Consider the following 19,352-nt stretch of genomic DNA (forward strand, 5'->3'; position numbering starts at 1 on the left):
GACGACTTTGATTACACTGTCTTTGTAAGCACTGATGTGATGAAGTGCTTTGGCTGTGGAAAAACTGGGCATTTAGTGCGTGCTTGTCCGGACAGTAATGGTACAAATACACAAGGTGTCTCAGGTGAAGCTGGTGTGCAGGTCAGGAATACAGCGGATAATGTTCCTGATTTAACCCAAACTGATCCCAGACCATCCACTAGTGGTCTAACTGAGACAATACCTCATGAGAATCAGGCCATAGCTGCGAATAACGAGGAGAATGCTTTAGTTGATGTAGTTGATAGAGGTGAGCCCAAGGCTGATGAGAGCATGGATATTTCGCATGTTACTGTAGTGTCTGAATCAAAGTCTCATTCAGAGAGTGTCAACGTAAGTGAAAATTTAATGATGGATCTAGATCAGGCAGTTTTTAAAACACCGTTAAAGAGGAAAAAGAATGACAAGGTTTCTGAATCAAAACAAGCTAAAAAAACAGAAAATGAAAGGGAGTCTGATGATGATGTTGGTAATGAGAGTGATCTCTCTGATTCTGGTGCTTCTAGTTGTTCCCAGAATGAGTGGACGTGTCGAGATTATGATACTGAAGAAATCAAGAAGTTCTTAAAAATGTCAAAAAACTCGAGGGGGGTACAGGTTGCTGATTATTTTCCAGACATAAAGCGTTTTGTGGAAAATACGAGGGCTTTCATGGCTGAGGGATGTTTCACAAATAAAGAAGTCTATAGGTTGAAAAAATTTGTGACAAAACTCCAACAACAATTGAGTAATTAATGGCAGTAAATTGGATTAATTTTTTGGCCCTTCTTGGCTTTTTTTTTCTCTATGGCCTAAGTTTATTTTTTTATAACTTTCACATGGGTGACTTTCGCGTTGCATCCTTAAATGTAAATGGAGCAAGAGAATGCATAAAACGTATACAAATACATAATACTATGAGTCAGAAACAACTTGATGTTTTATTTTTGCAAGAAACACATAGCGATACAACAAATGCTGATGAATGGGCGAAAGAATTTAAAGGTCTTTCGTTTTTTAGTCACAAATCCTCACTTAGTGGTGGTGTGGCTATTTTATTTGCCAATAGTTTTACTCCCTCTAATATTGAGACGGAAGAGGTTGTGAACGGTAGATTGCTAAAGATTCGAGCCCAGGTTGAGAACCACATTTTTGTTTTTATATGTGCATATGCTCCAACTCTACCAGCAGAAAGAATGGTGTTTTTACATACTCTTTGTGAAACATTGGATAAATGTAATAGCGAGGAGCATTTATTTTTAGGTGGAGACTTCAACTGTGTAGAAAGTAACATGGATAGAAATCATGTAGAGCCACATTTGCTTTCTCGTAAGCGACTCATCCAGTTGATCGAAACAAACGATTTATGTGACGTCTGGAGGAGTTTAAATGGGAATTTAAAGCAGTACACATGGGCACATGCCCGTGATAATAGGTTGTCATTGGCAAGACTAGATAGATTCTATGTTTTTAAACATCATCTTAGTACTTTTAAAAATTGTTTCATAATCCCAGTTGGGTTTTCAGATCATAGTCTTGTTATATGTACAGTAACTTTACACTCTGTCAAGCCGAGAAGTGCTTACTGGCACTTTAACACAAATTTATTAAGTGATGCACATTTTAGAGAAACTTTTATATTTTTTTGGGAAAACTTTAAGAAGGAAAAAACTGATTTTCAGTCTTTAGAAAAATGGTGGGAGTTTGGTAAAGTACAAATCAAACAACTATGTCAACAGTACACTCACAATGTCACGAAAGATATAATTAAATCCATAAAAGTTTTAGAAGATGAAATTCTGAAATTCGAAGAAGTGGCAGAGTCAAGTGGAGATCAAACACACATCGAATCCCTTTTTTTAAAGAAATCTGTTTTGTCCGACATACAAAAAGTGAAGGCACAGGGGGCGCTTGTTCGGTCACGTTTTAAAGATATAGACCAGATGGATGTACCGTCCAAATTTTTCTTTAGTCTAGAAAAAAAGAATGGTCAGAAACGTTTTATACATTCTTTATTTTCTGAGACCGGTTCTCTTGAATCAGACCCTAGAGAAATTCGGAAAAGAGCAAACAGTTTTTATGAAAAGCTTTATAGTTGTGAACACAGGGAAGATCGGGTTATTGAACAGTGTTTTTATGAAGAGCTACCAAAGGTCTCTGAAGAGTCCAATGCAGAGCTCAAGAGAGCTATAAGCCTGGGAGAACTGCACGAAGCGCTCCAGAGCATGGAGAACGGCAAGGCTCCTGGGATAGACGGAATCCCAGTGGAGTTCTATAAAGCCTTTTGGCCTGTGGTAGGGGAGGATCTGCTGGCGGTTCTCAGTGGCAGTCTAGTCGGAGGACTTCTGCCGCTGAGCTGCAGAAGAGCGGTCCTTACTCTTCTGCCAAAAAAAGGTGATGTGAGAGACATAAAGAACTGGCGGCCTGTATCTTTATTGTGTTATGACTATAAATTGCTCTCAAAAGTTTTAGCTACTAGACTAGGAAGAGTTTTGGAGGAGGTAATCCACTCTGGTCAGTCCTACTGTGTACCTGGAAGATCAATTTTTGATAATATCCATTTAATAAGAGATTTATTTGATGTTTCAAAAATAGTGGGTGTAGATATGGGTTTGATTTCCTTAGATCAGGAAAAAGCGTTCGATCGTGTAGAACACGATTATCTGTGGAAAACTTTGCAAGCATTTGGTTTTAGTTCTGATTTTATAGGTTATATTAAAATTCTGTACAATGACATTGAGAGTCTACTGAAAGTTAACGGTGGCTTATGCGCTCCTTTTAGAGTGTGTCGTGGGGTAAGACAGGGGTGTTCTCTGTCAGGAATACTCTACACGTTGGCAATAGAACCACTTTTAAATAAATTGAGAAGGGTTTTAGAAGGGGTATCTTTACAAGCCTGTAACAGCACTTTATGCTTATCAGCATACGCTGATGATGTTGTCATTATACTTAACAAACAAAATGATGTGGATTTATTATTAAAAACATTGAGAGATTTTGGAACCATTTCTTCAGCAAGAGTTAATTGGGGTAAAAGCGAAGCAGTGTTAATAGGAAAATGGGAAAGAGGGGGACCAACACTCCCAAATGGGTTAAGTTGGAAAAAAGATGGCTTGAGATATTTAGGAGTGTTTTTAGGAGATGAAACGATTGTTCAAAAAAACTGGGAGGGAATAATTGAAAAAATTAAAGGTCGTCTGATGAAATGGAAATGGATTGTAAAAAGTTTATCATACAGAGGACGTACTCTGATTATTAATAATTTGGTGGCCTCTTCCTTATGGCATCGACTGGCTTGTGTTGATCCACCTGCATGTATACTTGGGAAAATTCAGTCTCTTTTGGTAGATTTTTTTTGGGAAAGAATGCATTGGATACCTCATAATGTTTTATATTTACCAAAAGAAGAAGGAGGACAAGGACTTGTACACTTGCAGAGTAGGACTGCAGCTTTTCGGCTACAATTTGTACAGAGATTTCTCACTGGTCCAGAGGACTTATGCTGGAGGCCGGTGGCCAGTACGATTTTAAAGACTGCTGAAGGACTGTGTTTGGACAAGTCGTTGTTCTTGTTAAATTCCGGGAAAATCAACACATCCAGAATGCCGGAGTTCTACAAGAATCTTTTTAAAGTGTGGGACATTTTTCATGTTAAAAGAATTGAGTCTACATCCTCCTTGTTTTGGCTGTTGAAAGAACCTCTGATTTATGGGTCACGTTTGGACATTTTAGGGGCATGTGGGTCAATGTCTGCAAATTTTATTAAATCTAAGATCACAACACTTGGGTGTTTAATCAATGTGGCCGGCTCAAGTTTTGATAAAGTTGAAGATTTAGCTGTTTTGTTGGGAGTTAAGTCCATGCGAATTGTTGCACAAGTATTACATAAACTGCAATCTGCTTTTACAACGGAAGAAACAAAAATGCTTCAAGGTTACTGTAAAGGGGAGTTTATCCCTGATGAGAGGGACACATTTCCAAATCTGCTTCTTTCACCAAAGTTAGGTGAATGTACAGGAGTGTTTTTGGAATCTGAAAAATTGACAGATATGGATTTGCATGAAAGTAATGGGAAAAAGTTGTATAAAGCTTGTGTGAAATCTTTTAACAAAAAGGGACTACATGGAAGAGTTGACACGCCATGGCGTGCTGTGTTTCAGATGAATGACAGTGTCAGGCCAGAGTGGAGAGCGCTGTACAAGCCACCGTTAGCTAAAAGAGATGGAGATCTACAATGGAGGATTTTGCATGGCATTATTGCTGTGAATGCTTTTATTTCTGTTTTAAATCCAGATGTTGGCAAAGAATGTCCTTTTTGTTTTCAGAGAGAGACTGTTTTTCACACATTTTTGTATTGTTCAAGGCTTAAGCCTTTATTTGATGGTTTGCAGAATCTTTTTAATTGTTTTAATGAGAAGTTTTCTGTGCAGACTTTTATTTTGGGCTTTAAATATGTTCAAAAGCGAAAGTACGAGTGTCATTTGTTGAATTTTATTTTGGGTAAAGCCAAAATGGCCATCTATATTAGTAGAAGAGATAAAATTGAAAAACAAAGTGATTATAATGTTGAAAGGGTGTTCGCAGCTATGATCAAATCAAGGCTTGTAATTGATTTTCGTTTTTACAAAGCTATGGATTCCCTAAATGTGTTTGAAGGAATATGGTGTCACAGAAGAGCGTTGTGTTCTGTCATTGATAATGAACTGCATTTTGCACTTTTTTTATAAAAAAAAAAAAAAAAAAAAAAAAATTTGGTAATAACTTACATGTTGTTTTATGTGAGGAATCTTTTTGATAAATAAAGATGATTGAAAAATCAAAAAAATCTCTCTCTCTCTCTCTCTCTCTCTCTCTCTATATATATATATATATATATATAGGCTATATATATTCTCTCTCTTTTTAATTGAGAGAATTTAAAATATTAGAATGATTTCTTAAGATCATGTGTGCAACGTTCTAGGTCCGACTAAGATGATCAAGATCTCCAATCCACAGGAAAGAATGCACAATAACAGAGTGTAACATACAACAATACCAGACAAAGAAACAGAAGGAAATGAGGAACTTAAATACACAATGATCAATGAATAACTCAAAGACTAACATGTGTGATTGTTAAATGAGTGTCCATGGCCCATGGACACACCATGGCAACTAATGACTGGCGGGCCGGTAACAAAAGAACACAGGAAACAAGTAACTGAAAGTGCAATATGAAAACGAAACCAAAACAAAGGCAAAACGTGACAGACCTCCCCTTTCCAGAAGGCGACTCCTGGCGCAGTAAATGATAAATGTTCATATAGAGTTCAGGAGAGTGGAGGAGCAGAGGATCTCCATGGTGGAGCAGAAGACCACCACAGGACTGACGACCCCTATGGAGGACCAGAAGTCCACCACAGAACAGACGAGACTGAAGATCCCCACGATAGAACTGAGGTGGGAGGAGCCAGGGCAGAGTTAGCGGTCCGACAGCTAACGGTGGAGCCCGGAGATCTGGAGACCCAGGTGTAGCCGAGGAGATGGTGAGACCAGACGACACTGTAGCTTCAAGAGGCCAGGGCGGAACTGCGGTGACAAGCAGCTGAGGTGGACTGGTCGGAGCCGCAGCTGATGTCCCGGAAGTCTGTTGCGCAGGCAGAGTGATGTCTGACCAAGGTGGGTCCGGAAGGATGAGTGAGCCTGGTGGAGCTGCGAGGGCGACAGTCCTTAGTGGAGCTGAGGGGGGTGAGGAGCCAAGGAGGAGCTGACTGGTCGATGGGCCGAGGTGGAGTTAAGGGCTCGGCGTCCAGAGTTGAAGCCAGGGAATCCACTCGGCAAGGCAGCGCTGGTGACCGGAAAATCTGCAGCGGAAGGAGACGAGGGACTGGGGGGAGCCAGCGGAGGTGGGACCAAAGGGACTGACTTTGGCAGAGGAAGTGGGAGAGGGAGGCTGGGTGGGCACAACATCAAGAGCGATGTAGCTCGGACTGCCTGGGATCAGCGGAGGCAGATCCTCTACTTCTAGCTCCACTAAAATTCCCACTTGTTCGGAAGTTACAACCGGCTCACATACCTGGTCAGACTGTATGACGGGCTTCCATTCCAGGATCGACGGGGCTGCAGGCTCTGGTTCCGTAGCGGGCATTGGCTCTGGCTCTTTGTCCGTGGCGGGTATCAGCACCAGGACCCGGTCTGCGGTGGGCTCGGGATCTGTCTCCGCGGTGGGCTTTGTGTCTGCAGTGGCCGTGAGTGATGTCATTAGCTGGAATATTTATTAAACAGAGAGAGCAAGAACACTACACATTTACCAAACGTTAAAGGAAGACGATGAACTTAGGAAAACTAAGGGGTTAAACACACAGAAGCTTCATTAACGAAACAGGGAACGGGTGACTAATCCCATGACTAATAATTAATAATTAACTAGAACACAGGCAAAAACAGTGACAAAAATACAACAGAACAAGACAATGAAACTAAACATGACGTGACTGTGACAATTACTGTTTTTACTGTATTTTTGATCAAATAAATGCAGCCTTTTTGAGCATGAGACTTCTTTCAATAAAAGATAAAAAAAAAATGCATATAATTATTTGATATTCTCAATTGTATCAGTTATATAATACAATGTTCCTAAATAATTTGTCAATTTTATACTATATTTCAGGGAAAGGAAGTTTTTACAAAAAAAAATCACACAGAAGGTGATTATGTAATTTAATAAATAACATAATATTATCATGGCACTATTGACATACAGAATTTTAGGCTATAATTGTATCGATAACATTTAGCAGGCTTGTTCCACAATCCAGATGTAATACACTCGAAATTATTATAGCCTACATATTAATATATTTTTATATATTTGGTGCCACGTTTCATTTTTTAACGTTGCGCCCACTATAGTTCCGTGTTTCCGGGGGGTCTTTATTTGAAACGGACCCGTTCTAAAATAAACAATAATAAACTCCACGCGCGTGGCACGTCGGATAGGTAGGATGGTCTCTGACGTGACAGCATGAGATTAGCAGAGTCAGGTCAAAAGGCTCTGGAGTAAACCATTGTCCGTCTGCTGGCAGGCGCTCTTGTTTTTTTTATTAGCGTCAGCATTTTATCGCCACACGCTGAAATGCGCCTGCTCTTCCTAGCCTGCTTAAGTCCTAAAACAGGAAACTGTACCACTGCCGAAAGAATAAGGTACAGTAACATGTTTGGTTAGCGAAACCAGGAAGTATAACAATCCTCCATCGATCATCACCTCTCACAGCACAGCTTATTCGAGTAGTAACTTAGCTATTAATTTAATCCTGTAAGGCGATCATTTTTCAAGTGACGCGATTTTTCAACCTGTAATGCGATATACATCGCAATGTCACGTATTGCACTGCATAATGCACACAACGTTACACCATTGTGAAGCTATAATCTGTTGGCGCTGTTGTACAAATAAGTAACATGTTTTTGGGTGAATGTACTGTACAATGGTAATGTCATGGTATTATTTGAAATACCAGGCAAATTCCGTGTATAGGCTATCAAAGTACCATAACCATCACTGTACCATGATACCAAGAACAGCTCAGAGCCACTTAATTACAGAGAATGAGATGCTGATATATAGTGTGATATATATATATATATATATATATATATATATATATATATATATATATATATATATATATAGTGTTTCAGTGTGTGTGTGTGTGTGTGTGTGTGTGTGTTTGGGTTGCAGGAATCACATCGTGGCTGCAGGACACATTTGTGTGCTGTGTGATACAAGAGAGTTTAGTTCTGCCTCTGATGTATCATCCCTGATGACGCAAGAGCCGCGGGTCGAGGCTGCGCTGGCCATTCATCTTTTCAAAGGAGGCAGGCTTCTTTTAGGTGGCAAGTCCCTCTGCCTCTTAAAATATACACACACATGTTGGTTTCTCTATATTAGTGAGAACAGCTCATATAGATGCAATTGATTTTATCCAGAGTTTGTGTACCATATAGTCTAAGCTGCCCGTTAGCCTACTGTACACACATCTATCTTGTCTCATTAGTGTTACTATCCACATCTATCACACAATTTATGACTTTACTAGTGATATAAACATTGGAAATTCCCACTTACACATGAAACATTACGTTTTAGAGTAGTTTTTTGTTTAGGGAAACATTTTTTTATGAGATTAACTAATATTATATATTTCATTGCTCATGCCAATTTCTGCCACTATATATATATATATATATATATATATATATATATATATATATAATTAATATCAGCCATTAGTTTTCAGCTATAAGTGTAACATGGTATTACCATCTGTCTGATACCATCATCACAGTCACAGTGTTTTTTTAAGGGCAGTATGATGGCACTCATATTATCTGCTTCCATGATCAATGTATGGGATTCATTTAAAAAAACTGTAAAATGTTGACTGATATTATTGTGCATCCTTACAGAATGCCTTGTTCAGATTGAAGGCTACTTCTCCCTCACCTCTCTAAGATATGGCCAGTTTTTTTTTAGTCTTTGCCCAAAGTGTCCACTCTGTGGATGACGACTTTCCCCTCTACTTTCATGCCTCAAGGACTTTGCTCACTCTAAGGATTTAAAAGTTGAACTTCAGAGGAGGTGAATAAGTAAAATAAGGGATTTACGTCTTTGTTGTGAATTTCCATTTCTCTGCAGATGCTGGAGTGCCGTTTGGAGTGGTCTTCGGAGGGACGGATGTCAACGAGGACGTAAAGGATGAGCACAAACGAGCTGTGATGGAGGAAGTTTTGCGCAAGGCCAGGTCAAATTTACCCAGTCTCTTATGAAAGCTGCCGCTTATCCTGCTTCCCTGCTCTAGTCAGCTATAGTTAATGGAATTCTGTCCTCATTTATGACCCATTCTAAACCTGTACGACTGTGGAACTCAAAGAAGAGATTTTAAAGAATGTTCTGGCTGTTATTTTCCATGGAATTAAAAAAAAACGATATCTGTTTGTTTCTCACATAAGAATTCATATGGCTTCAGGAGACTATAATGCACTAGTCATATGGCCCAATTATAGTATGATACTTTAATTGTGCTTTTGCATATTTTTTTTAAGACTTGAAATCTCCAGTACATTCTTCAAAAAACATTTTTTATCAACAACTTAAAGAAGGTCGTACAGGTTTGTAAGCAGATTTATGATTTGTAATTGTAGGTAAACTGTATAAAAAGAGGATTATATAAGAGTTGTAGTGTATTGTTAATCTCTGCATCTGAGATTAGTCTTTAATACGGCTGTCACTTTTGTGAAAAAATCCTGTTTGATTTCTGTGACATAAGTGTTCATTGAATCGAATGTCGGATGCCCTGAGGATGGTCTTTTGACCGAAAGCTTGGATTAAATGTGCTTAAAGGATTTAAGTGTGCGGCGGACAGTTTATTTTTTTGAGATATTTAGTCTTGTGTGTCTGGCACCTTGATGATCGTGAGTGCGGTGTAACTTCTTATCGAATCGAATGTAAAATCGATTTTCCATGTCTAAAGACGTTTCCATTTTCAACGCCAAATATAGGCCAATCCACAGACAACTAACAGGCATTAGGACAAACGTAAAGAGGGCGCTTGAGACGCACAAGTCAGCAATATTTGGGGGTCCGAAAACCAGTCAGTATCTGGTTTGACCACCATTTGCCTCACGCAGTGCAACACATCTCCTTCGCATAGAGTTGATCAGGTTGTTGATTGTGGCCTGTGGAATGTTGGTCCACTCCTCTTCAATGGCTGTGCGAAGTTGCTGTATATTGGCAGGAACTGGAACACGCTTTCGTATATGCCGATCCAGAGCATCCCAAACATGCTCAATGGGTGACATGTCCGGTGAGTATGCTGGCCATGCAAGAACTGGGATGTTTTCAGCTTCCAGGAATTGTGTACAGATCCTTGCAACTTGGGGCCGTGCATTATCTATGAAGATATTTTTGGTGCAAAACAACTGAACGCCTGTGACAGTGAAATTTGTAGTTGTAGAGAATAGCCACACATCTGTATCAGTAAATTTGAAGTCACAGAGAGAAATGATTTAAGATTTGATGCCTCATAGTGCGAGAATAACGCGTTGCCTGACACTCTCGCTGCATGGAAATAAATTGTTTTCTTATTATGACTATAATGTCATGCCTTTATTCTAATGTATGATTGATGTTTTGGCGACTGTTATCAAATGGCCGTGATCCGACTGGCAGCTTACAGACGCTTGTGTATGTACGAGTTTCTTAATTTGTGATTTGTAGAATAGGATTTGTGCTCCTGCAATGAAGAATTTGAGATGGTGTAACTGTTGTATTGTGTTTGTGGAAGATTAAAAAAAAGTCTACAAGTTTGCAACTCTTAAAACATTTCTCTCTGTGACTTCAAATTTACTGATACACATGTGTGGCTATTCTCTACAACTACAAATTCCACTGTCACAGGCGTTCAGTTGTTTTGCACCAAAAATATCTTCATAATTAATTATCATGCTGCAACATGAGGTGATGGTCGTGGATGAATGGCACAACAATGGGCCTCAGGATCTCGTCACGGTATCTCTGTGCATTCAAAATGCCATCAATAAAAGGCACCTGTGTTTGTTGTCCATAACATACGCCTGCCCATACCATAACCCCACCGCCACCATGGGCCACTCGTTGACATCAGCAAACCTCTCACCCACACAACGCCATACACGCTGTCTGCCATCTGCCCTGTACAGTGAAAACTGGGATTCATCCTTGAAGAGAACACCTCTTCAAAGTGCCAGATGCCATCGAATGTGAGCATTTACCCACTCAAGTCGGTTACGACGACGAACTGCAGTCAGGTCGAGACCCCGATGAGGATGACGAGCATGCAGATGAGCTTCCCTGAGACGGTTTCTGATAGTTTGTGCAGAAATTCTTTGGTTATGCAAACCGATTGTTGCAGCAGCTGTCCGGGTGGCTGGTCAAGATGCTGGATGTGGAGGTCCTGGGCCAGTGTGGTTACACGTGGTCTGCGGCTGTGAGGCCGGTTGGATGTACTGCCAAATTCTCTGAAACGCCTTTGGAGACGGTTTATGGTAGAGAAATTAACATTCAATTCACGGGCAACAGCTCTGGTGGACATTCCTGCAGTCAGCTTACCAATTTTACGCTCCCTCAGAACGACATCTGTGGCATTGTGCTGTGTCTGTGAAAAAACTGCACATTTTAGAGTAGCCTTTTATTGTGGCCAGCTTAAGGCACACCTGTGCAATAATCATGCTGTCTAATCAGCATCTTGATTTGCCACACCTGTGAGGTGGATGGATTATCTCGGCAAAGGAGAAGTGCTCACTAACACCGATTTAGACCGATTTGTGAACAATATTTGAGAGAAATAGGCCTTTTGTGTACATAGAAAAAGATCTGAAAAATGGGGGCAAAAACAAAAGTGTTGCGTTTATAATTTTTTTCAGTGTATATGGGCCTAAAACTAACTTTTTTACCACACCTGCCAATGGCCGGTGACTTAAAGGTGCTGCCTGTAAGAATGACAGCTAGTGGTCGAAATAGGTACTGCAGTCCAAATTCAAAATATCAGAGATCGTTGTTTCCCCTGTCACCTCCTCCTCAGTCTCGACGCTCACGCGGGTTGCCAGTTTGAGAACACGCAACAGGAACGAGCGCAGTTGACAATGAAAGCCGAGGAGAGTTACAGACTGTAAATCAATGAGTTGATTTATCCACGTTTCAATAGGCTCTCAAATATATTTTTTAGATTAGATTTTTAGATGGATATCGAGACTTTTTAGGTTGTGTGGAATCTGCCATCCAGTTTGTTTGCTCGTTTCCAAGGTTGTGATACGCTGTGTTTCCTTCCAAGTGGCATCCTGAGGTGTCGAAATACTATTGGGTGAACTGGCAGTGGGCGAGATCACAGACCAAAACAAAAACTGACTGACTACTGACAACATGGAACGTGTAAAATAATAAGTAAAATATCTGGCTGTAGAAGTGTTTTTCAGAGAAACAAGTATGTTAACTTAGCATTTTTCCTAAATATCTGCAAACATATTATGGTATTTTTATGCTTTAGTAGAGTATAAAAGTTACTTACAGCACCTTTTAAGAAAATGTACCTGCCATAAATTAGTACCTGTTGCAAATTAGTATTTAGTCTCAAACAATTATTTTTGTCAAAAAGTACACTGCTGTTCAAAAGTTTGGGGTCTGTAAGATTTAAACAATATATATTTTTGAAATAAGTTTCTTATGCTCATCAAGGGTGAATTTGATCATTTGAAAATTCAGCATCAATACTCCTGTCTTCAGTAGGGGTGTAACGATACCCTCATGTCATGATTCGATACATATCACGATACTGAACTCACGATACGATATTATTGCGATACTCCAAGACATATGATAAAAGGTTAACAAAAAATTTACTGTTGATTAAAATGTTAACTTTGATATTAAATTGTGGGTTTAAATGAATAGGTTTGGACTTGGTGCTTGTAACCCAAGGACAATGGTGACACCAGAATAACAATATTCATCTGAAGCTGAAAATACAGAATTATTTTAGACGAATATACTTGCACTCTGTCACTGACTAGATATATTTAAAATAATGTTGGCCACTTTTTACTGGTAACATAAGATATTTGGCATTATCAGGACCCACACATATTCCCCCATTGCATTATTATACATTATAATCAACATTATGTATAGTAGTTTAATGTAGTACTGACACTAAAACTCTGAAAAAATTTCATTTTTTTCTCACACATTTTGGGGAACTATCCACAATACATATTGTCACTATCCACGATACGTATTGTTGCATTTTTGTATTGCGATATATTGTGGCACGATATATTGTTACACCCCTAGTCTTCAGTGTCACATGATCCTTCAGAAATCATTCTAATATGTTTATTTGGTGCTCAGAAACATTTCTTATTATTATCTATGTAAAAAAAGTGGTACTGCTTCATGTTTTTTTTAAAACATAATATTTTTTCCCACCCAGGATTCGTTGATAAATAGAAAGTTTGAAAGAACAGCATTTATATTTGAAATGGAAATCTTATGTAACATTATACAGTTTATTGTCTTTAAGTCAAGTCAAGTCACCTTCATTAATATAACGCTTTTAACAATATAGATTGTTTCAAAGCAGCTTTACAGTAATAATAGGAAATTAAAGTCACAGATTGAAAGCCAAATTGTTTTGGCTTTACAGCAGCTCTAGAATAAAGTTATTGTCCAGCTAAAGTTAGTTTTGATTGATTCACTTCCGTTGCAAAGATCATTACTTATTAACGCTTACACGACACCTTTCTAATAGAAAACCCTTAATGCGCTCTGGCCTGTTCATTTGCACAACAACAGTGCCTGGTGGCTCGAGAACGCAAACCTTGAAATAGGTTCCAAGTGTTGAAATTTTTTGAAAAGCGTCATCATTATAAGCGCTTATTATAAGCGTTAGCAAACTTCAAAAACGCGAATCCGTGAAAACACAGACGGCGTGCACATGCGTACTACGCATCTAGTCTATAGGTATGCGGGTTTGAATGTGTGCTATGATTCTATGTGCGCAGGCCTGTAGTCTTTCTATACAAATTGACCTCACCAAATTACTTGTCTGGCCTTAAAAATTCAAAATACAGATTTTTTTTGTCGCTTCTGCGTATCCATGTGAACTGTAATCATTTTGCAACGTTTTATCTGTACAGAGGTAAAGGGAAGGGAAAGAGGTCTGCACAGGGGAGAGACTAGTTGACGCTTCAGGACTGCGTTGTAATTTTTATTTTATTATTTTTTTTAAACCTATGACATTGAACTTTTGAATGGCAGTATATAGTCTCTCTCTTTTTATCCTCCATTGCGCCTTTGGCCAAAAAGGTTGATAGGACCAGGTATCATTATGTGGCATTTCTTCTCCTCCTCTTTTTTTATTTTTATTTTTTTAATTAATAATACATCTGTACCCAAAGCCTGCCAGCTATGGTTTCAATTCATTAGCCAGGTGTTAAAGATTCTTGTGGTCTTTTTGATTAGTACAGAGAGATTCACACCCTTTTGACAGTCTTAAGGGAATAATTGTCACTAGGGAGAATAAGAGCCTTTTCACTTCAAACACATCTCTAAGAGAAGACCCCCTGCTGCCGCCGTTACTGCCTAACCTTCACATCTCCTGAAAGAGAGAGATGAGGGACAAGAGATGATGAAGAGGAGATATAGGGAAACCCATGGGGTTTAGTTGGAGTCATTTGGAAAAATAACAACACTGTCTGCTTTTTCTTTATTCCACCCACAAGTATCAAAAGAGGGCCTTATGTCTTATGTATGTGCGTGTGTTTGCGTTTGTTTTGAGTTTGAATAAACAAGCTTTAGGATGAGGCTTGACAGCACGACAGAGGCACAGTCCAAACTTTGACTTTTTTTCTTCTTAAAAAAAAATACAGGGAGCTTCAAAAGTCCAAGACTACATTGAAAATCTGGGATATAAAATTTAATTTTAAATGGGAAATAAACAAAAGAGTTTTGAGAGATGTAAAACAAAAATGTAACACTGTCACTTTCTAGGTCACTTTTAAAATAAAACGTATTTTCTGAAATGAAGATCTTTTATCTTTTCATATTTTTTATGCTAGCAGTATTATTAATAGTTAATAGTTATGATAAAAAAGTTTTCAATTACAAAAAATCTTCCTCCTCTTCATCATCCTGACTTTAAGCGGATATACTTTTGCTGTACTTTTATTTGCGTGGCTTGACTGATTTGATTTACAGATTTTGGGCGAGCGCTGACAGCTTTGATGTCTGGGAAAGTGTGGAATTGCGGCGAAATGAAAGCGGTTGAACACAGTCGCTGGCGTGTACCTCGCCGTCACACAACCCTGTGCAGACTTTTCATGTTTCTTTACACGTTAAACATGTCAGCTCACTTGCTTCATCTCTCTCTCACATGCAGGTTTGCTGTGGCGTTCACCGATGCATTGAAAGAACAGGCTCAGGTGCTCCTGGTAAGAAATGTTGAGTTTACAGCTCCAGGTTCATAAGACTGCTGTTGTTAACATGCCAAAACCAACTCTTTGCAAGTGTCAGGAACCCTTTCCTTTCACTTAATCTAAATGAACTGCAGCGCTGAGTGCAGTGAATAACGCTTGAACACTTGCTTAAAGTTAATGTGAAATCATAATTGATAATGCACAATATGGCATGTCCTGGGGCCGGATTTACTAAACAGGGCAAATTAGCACGAGAGCGCAATTCCAAAAAAATCTACTGACAACACGAAAATGAAAGAACACAGACGCAGCCGGATCATTTCCATAATAACCAACGCAATCTACCAAGAGCAGTGCAAATTAGCATCTGGTTTAAGACATGCTTTTTTTGGGGCGGTAAAGACATTTATAATGTAACAAAAAATATATATTTCAAATTAATGCTGTTCTTTTGAACTTTTTGTTCATCAAATAAATTGAAAAAATGTTAATTTCCATAAAAATATTAAGCAATCACTTGTTTTCATCATTGATAATAAATTATTCTTGAGCAGCAAATCAGCATATTAGAATGGTTTCTGAAGGATCATGTGACACTAAAGACTGGAGTAATGATGCTGAAAATTCAGCTTTTATCACAGGAATTACAAAATTAAATTAATAAAAGGAATTAAAATTACATTTTAAAATGTATTAAAATAGAAAAGTGTTGTTTTAAATTGTAATAATATTTCACAATATTACTGGTATTGCTGTATTTTTTATCAAATAAATGCAGGCTTGGTGAGCATAAACTTGAAAACACTTACTGACCCCAAACGTTTGAACAGTAGTTTGTATTTGAAAATGTTAAATTAATCCTCAAAAAAATCCTAATTAAGTTTGCCCATTGAAAGAATATTGAGATAATGTGGAAATAAATATGCTAGTGTTCATTTCTAATGGGCTTCTAGAGGAGGGAAAAAATAGAGAGACAACTACTGCGCTAACTGATGCTATAAATACAGCGGGAGGATTTAACGGCTACAAATGCAATATCCTGCCTTGCATCCTTTAATAGCACAGCATTAAAATCACTATTTCCATCATGTTTTATCCTCAAATGAAACCCCAGACACACATTTTGAAGTCAAGGCAAACAGGATGTCTCTGTCACACACACCAGGGGTTCTCCCTCTCCCAGGACTGATAACATCCAGCCAATTTCCCCTCCGTCTGTGAGAAATTATCCACTTTATCTCAACCAGCCATTTACATATTATTCTTTTATTACCTTCCTGCTGCTGTATTGTTTTTTCCCCCCTCCACTGGTATTGATTTAGGCAAATCAGGGATTCGCCACACTGCACAGAGATTTTTCCAGCAGATATTTTCTGCTATTACATTAGCCAAGGACATGATTTGGGCATGAACTTTGAACATGGATAACTCTATTATCATAAAAAAAAGAAATTGTAATGGTTGAAATGTACTTTTATTTTCATCTACAGGGCATCCAGGGTCACCAAACCTTATAATATCAGGAAATCTTAAAATTGTGAAGAAAAAAAAATGCAAAATTAGTAATATCTTACTAAAGTAAAATTAGTATAAATTTTAGTAATTAGTAATATTTATATATGTTTTTTTTTTTTTACTAATTATTTATACTTGATAGAGATTTTATAGAGAATTATTATTTTTTGTCAATAATTATAAACCAGTGGAGAAGTCAGAAATAAACTTGTCAAAAGGTTACAGTAATAGTAATGTCCAGTAGGGGGCTAACTTATTTTCTTCACCATTTTTTTCCAGGAATGTGAGAACAAGAAGATCTGTGTGCAGCCTCAAGGTAGAGTTTATTAATACTGAATGTTTTCTTATGGCATTACATAGAAGTTGTGGGCCAAAATAAAAAAATGTTTAATGCCTATTTTTGAAATGTATTTTTAAAACGTCTGCATATGTTTCCAGGGATCGAAACCAAAATGGCATTACATTTCTGTTGGAGCGACTTCTTACACAGCACAGGTGCAACACCTTCACAATTCTCCTCTCCACTTAATAGCCTACAGTTCCTCAAGGGCAGGGGCTCAAATGTAAAAAAAAGGGCATGTATACATTATATGGCCTTTTTTTTTTTTTACACACACACACACACACACACACACACACACACACACACACACACACACACACACACACACACACACACACACACACACACACACACACACACACATATATATACATAAAAGAACTGGTCAATAGTTTGGAAACATTATTATTTTTAATGTTTTTGAAAGAAGTATCTTATGCTCATCAAGGCTGCATTTATTGATAAAAAATACAGAAAAAAAACAGTAATATTGAGAAATATTGCTACAATTTAAAATAATGGTTTTCTATTTTAATATAATTATAACCTTTGATACTTTTTGTAACTTTTTAAACTCAGAAACCTTAAAAAAGAACAGCATTTATTTAAAATAGAAATATTTTGTATCAATATCCACTACCGTTCAAAATTTTGGTGTCAGTCATTTTTTTTCTTTCTTTTTTTAAAAGAAATTAAAGCAGCACTAAGTCGGAATTCCGTTTTTGACAAACAGCGACCCCTAGAGTCGCTGTGGAGTACTTGTACTGTCGTGAATAGCACTCACGCAGAGATGGCTCACACTCACAGCCGTATCCCCTCCCCCTGTACACCGGTACCTGTTCAGTAGGATGGATGCTGTAACGAGTGGAAATAAGGTATGGCCCCTTTAAGAGCTGCGCGCGCCCAACACCACATGTATACGGCGCCGGGTTATTTCTGTTTGATGCTCATTTTATCAGAATTTGATTGCTCGCCGGCCCAAAGTTGCAAGGGTGGTTTTGCGGCTCACAGGCACCAGGGGGGTGCGAGACGACCGCCATTCAACATGAAATCAGTAATATAAACATTACAATGACTCCAAAGCTGTTCGGTTAAAGTAAAAAAGTTACTTAGTTCACCTTTAATACTATTCAGCAAGGATAAATTTGATAAAATTGATAAAACATTGATAAAAAGTGATAGTAAAGACTTAAAAAGAACAGCATTTAATTAAAATAGAAATTCATTTATATCATTTAAATACTATTTATTCATCAATGAATCCTGAAAAAAGTATCACAGGTTCCAAAAAAACATTAAGCAGCACAACTGTTTCCAGATAATAAATCATCATATTAGAATGATTTCTGAAGGATCATGTGACACTGAAGAGTGAAGACTGGAGTAATGATGCTGAAAAATCAGCTTAGCGTCACAGAAATAAATTATATTTTAAAGTAGGCCTACTGTATATTAAAATAGAAAACCAATGTTTTAAATTATAATAATTGTTTTCTGTATTTTGAATTAAATAAATGCAGGCTTGAAGCGCATAAGAGACTTCTTTAAAAAACATAAAAAATAGTAATGTGTCCAAATTTGACTGGTACTGTACTGTACTATATATATATATATATATTCCTGAATAATTATCAAAAATGTTAATATAATAAAGTCCTTTCATGTCACCATTTCGCATGTTGTTGTCAGTCACCCTACACTCATTCATTGAGTGCTTTGTAGTCAATTAACATCCATTGATTCAACGACGCAGATTCAGATCCTTCATAAATGTAAATTTGTCTGTAATTTTCAAACAATTTATGAATGACTGGAAAATTACCGCTCCACTTCACATTGTCCAATGAAATTTGAACTTGTTGTGCCAGATGACGATTGGTCGGTGTATTATACATGACAAATAGGCATCAATGAATTATGTAATATTTTAAAATATGTAGTATGTGGATTTTTTTATTGATTCGACTTCGACACACTACCTTTGATTATTGAAAAAAAAAAGTTTAAAAATGGATTGGTTTATTTTTTCCTTCCGTCGAGCCATAGGTACTGTAGAGAGCCATAGTTGTCTCGAGAGCATCGGTTCCCGAGCAGACTGTGGAATACCTACATTTACACTAGTGCATCTTCATTTTAAAACGCATAACTTTTGCTACGGTTATGCCTGTCATCCACACTAGGCTACTCCGGAGTTTAGACCCTCGAAAACGGAGACTGACCCCTTCAGTCAAGTCCGAAGCGAGACACGCAAGTGACGCAACCCTTAGCAACGAGTCATGGCAACGGCACCTCAGACTGACAGAAACGTAAAAATAAACGTGAATTTAGGCTACTTTAGTTTTGTACACATTGTCATGTAAATTATAATCAAATGCATTTTGTTTTATTGACCACAATATTATCATTGATATTTGTTTGAGAGGGGCACTTTCAATCAGTTTTTGAAAAAGGGCAGGGGCTTGAGCACCCGAATAATCCCCCC

The 19,352-nt window shown here is 37.9% G+C and overlaps 1 protein-coding gene across 1 annotated transcript in view; it reads left to right on the plus strand.

The window, feature by feature from the left end:
* The first annotated feature begins 6,996 nt into the window (after positions 1–6,996).
* Positions 6,997–19,352, plus strand: part of glt1d1 (glycosyltransferase 1 domain containing 1) — a 47,842-nt gene continuing 35,486 nt past the window's right edge. Inside the window, exons 1-6 of the mRNA XM_056246619.1 lie at positions 6,997–7,206; positions 7,745–7,896; positions 8,702–8,807; positions 14,976–15,027; positions 16,807–16,843; positions 16,966–17,022. Of these exons, the coding sequence (XP_056102594.1) occupies positions 7,139–7,206; positions 7,745–7,896; positions 8,702–8,807; positions 14,976–15,027; positions 16,807–16,843; positions 16,966–17,022 (472 nt within the window). The 5' untranslated portion in view covers positions 6,997–7,138. The remainder of the gene's footprint in view (positions 7,207–7,744; positions 7,897–8,701; positions 8,808–14,975; positions 15,028–16,806; positions 16,844–16,965; positions 17,023–19,352) is intronic.

This window comes from Rhinichthys klamathensis, unplaced genomic scaffold (genome assembly GCF_029890125.1).
Source record: "Rhinichthys klamathensis goyatoka isolate OS25496 unplaced genomic scaffold, OSU_Roscu_1.1 h1tg000040l_1, whole genome shotgun sequence".
Lineage (NCBI taxonomy): Eukaryota > Metazoa > Chordata > Actinopteri > Cypriniformes > Leuciscidae > Rhinichthys > Rhinichthys klamathensis.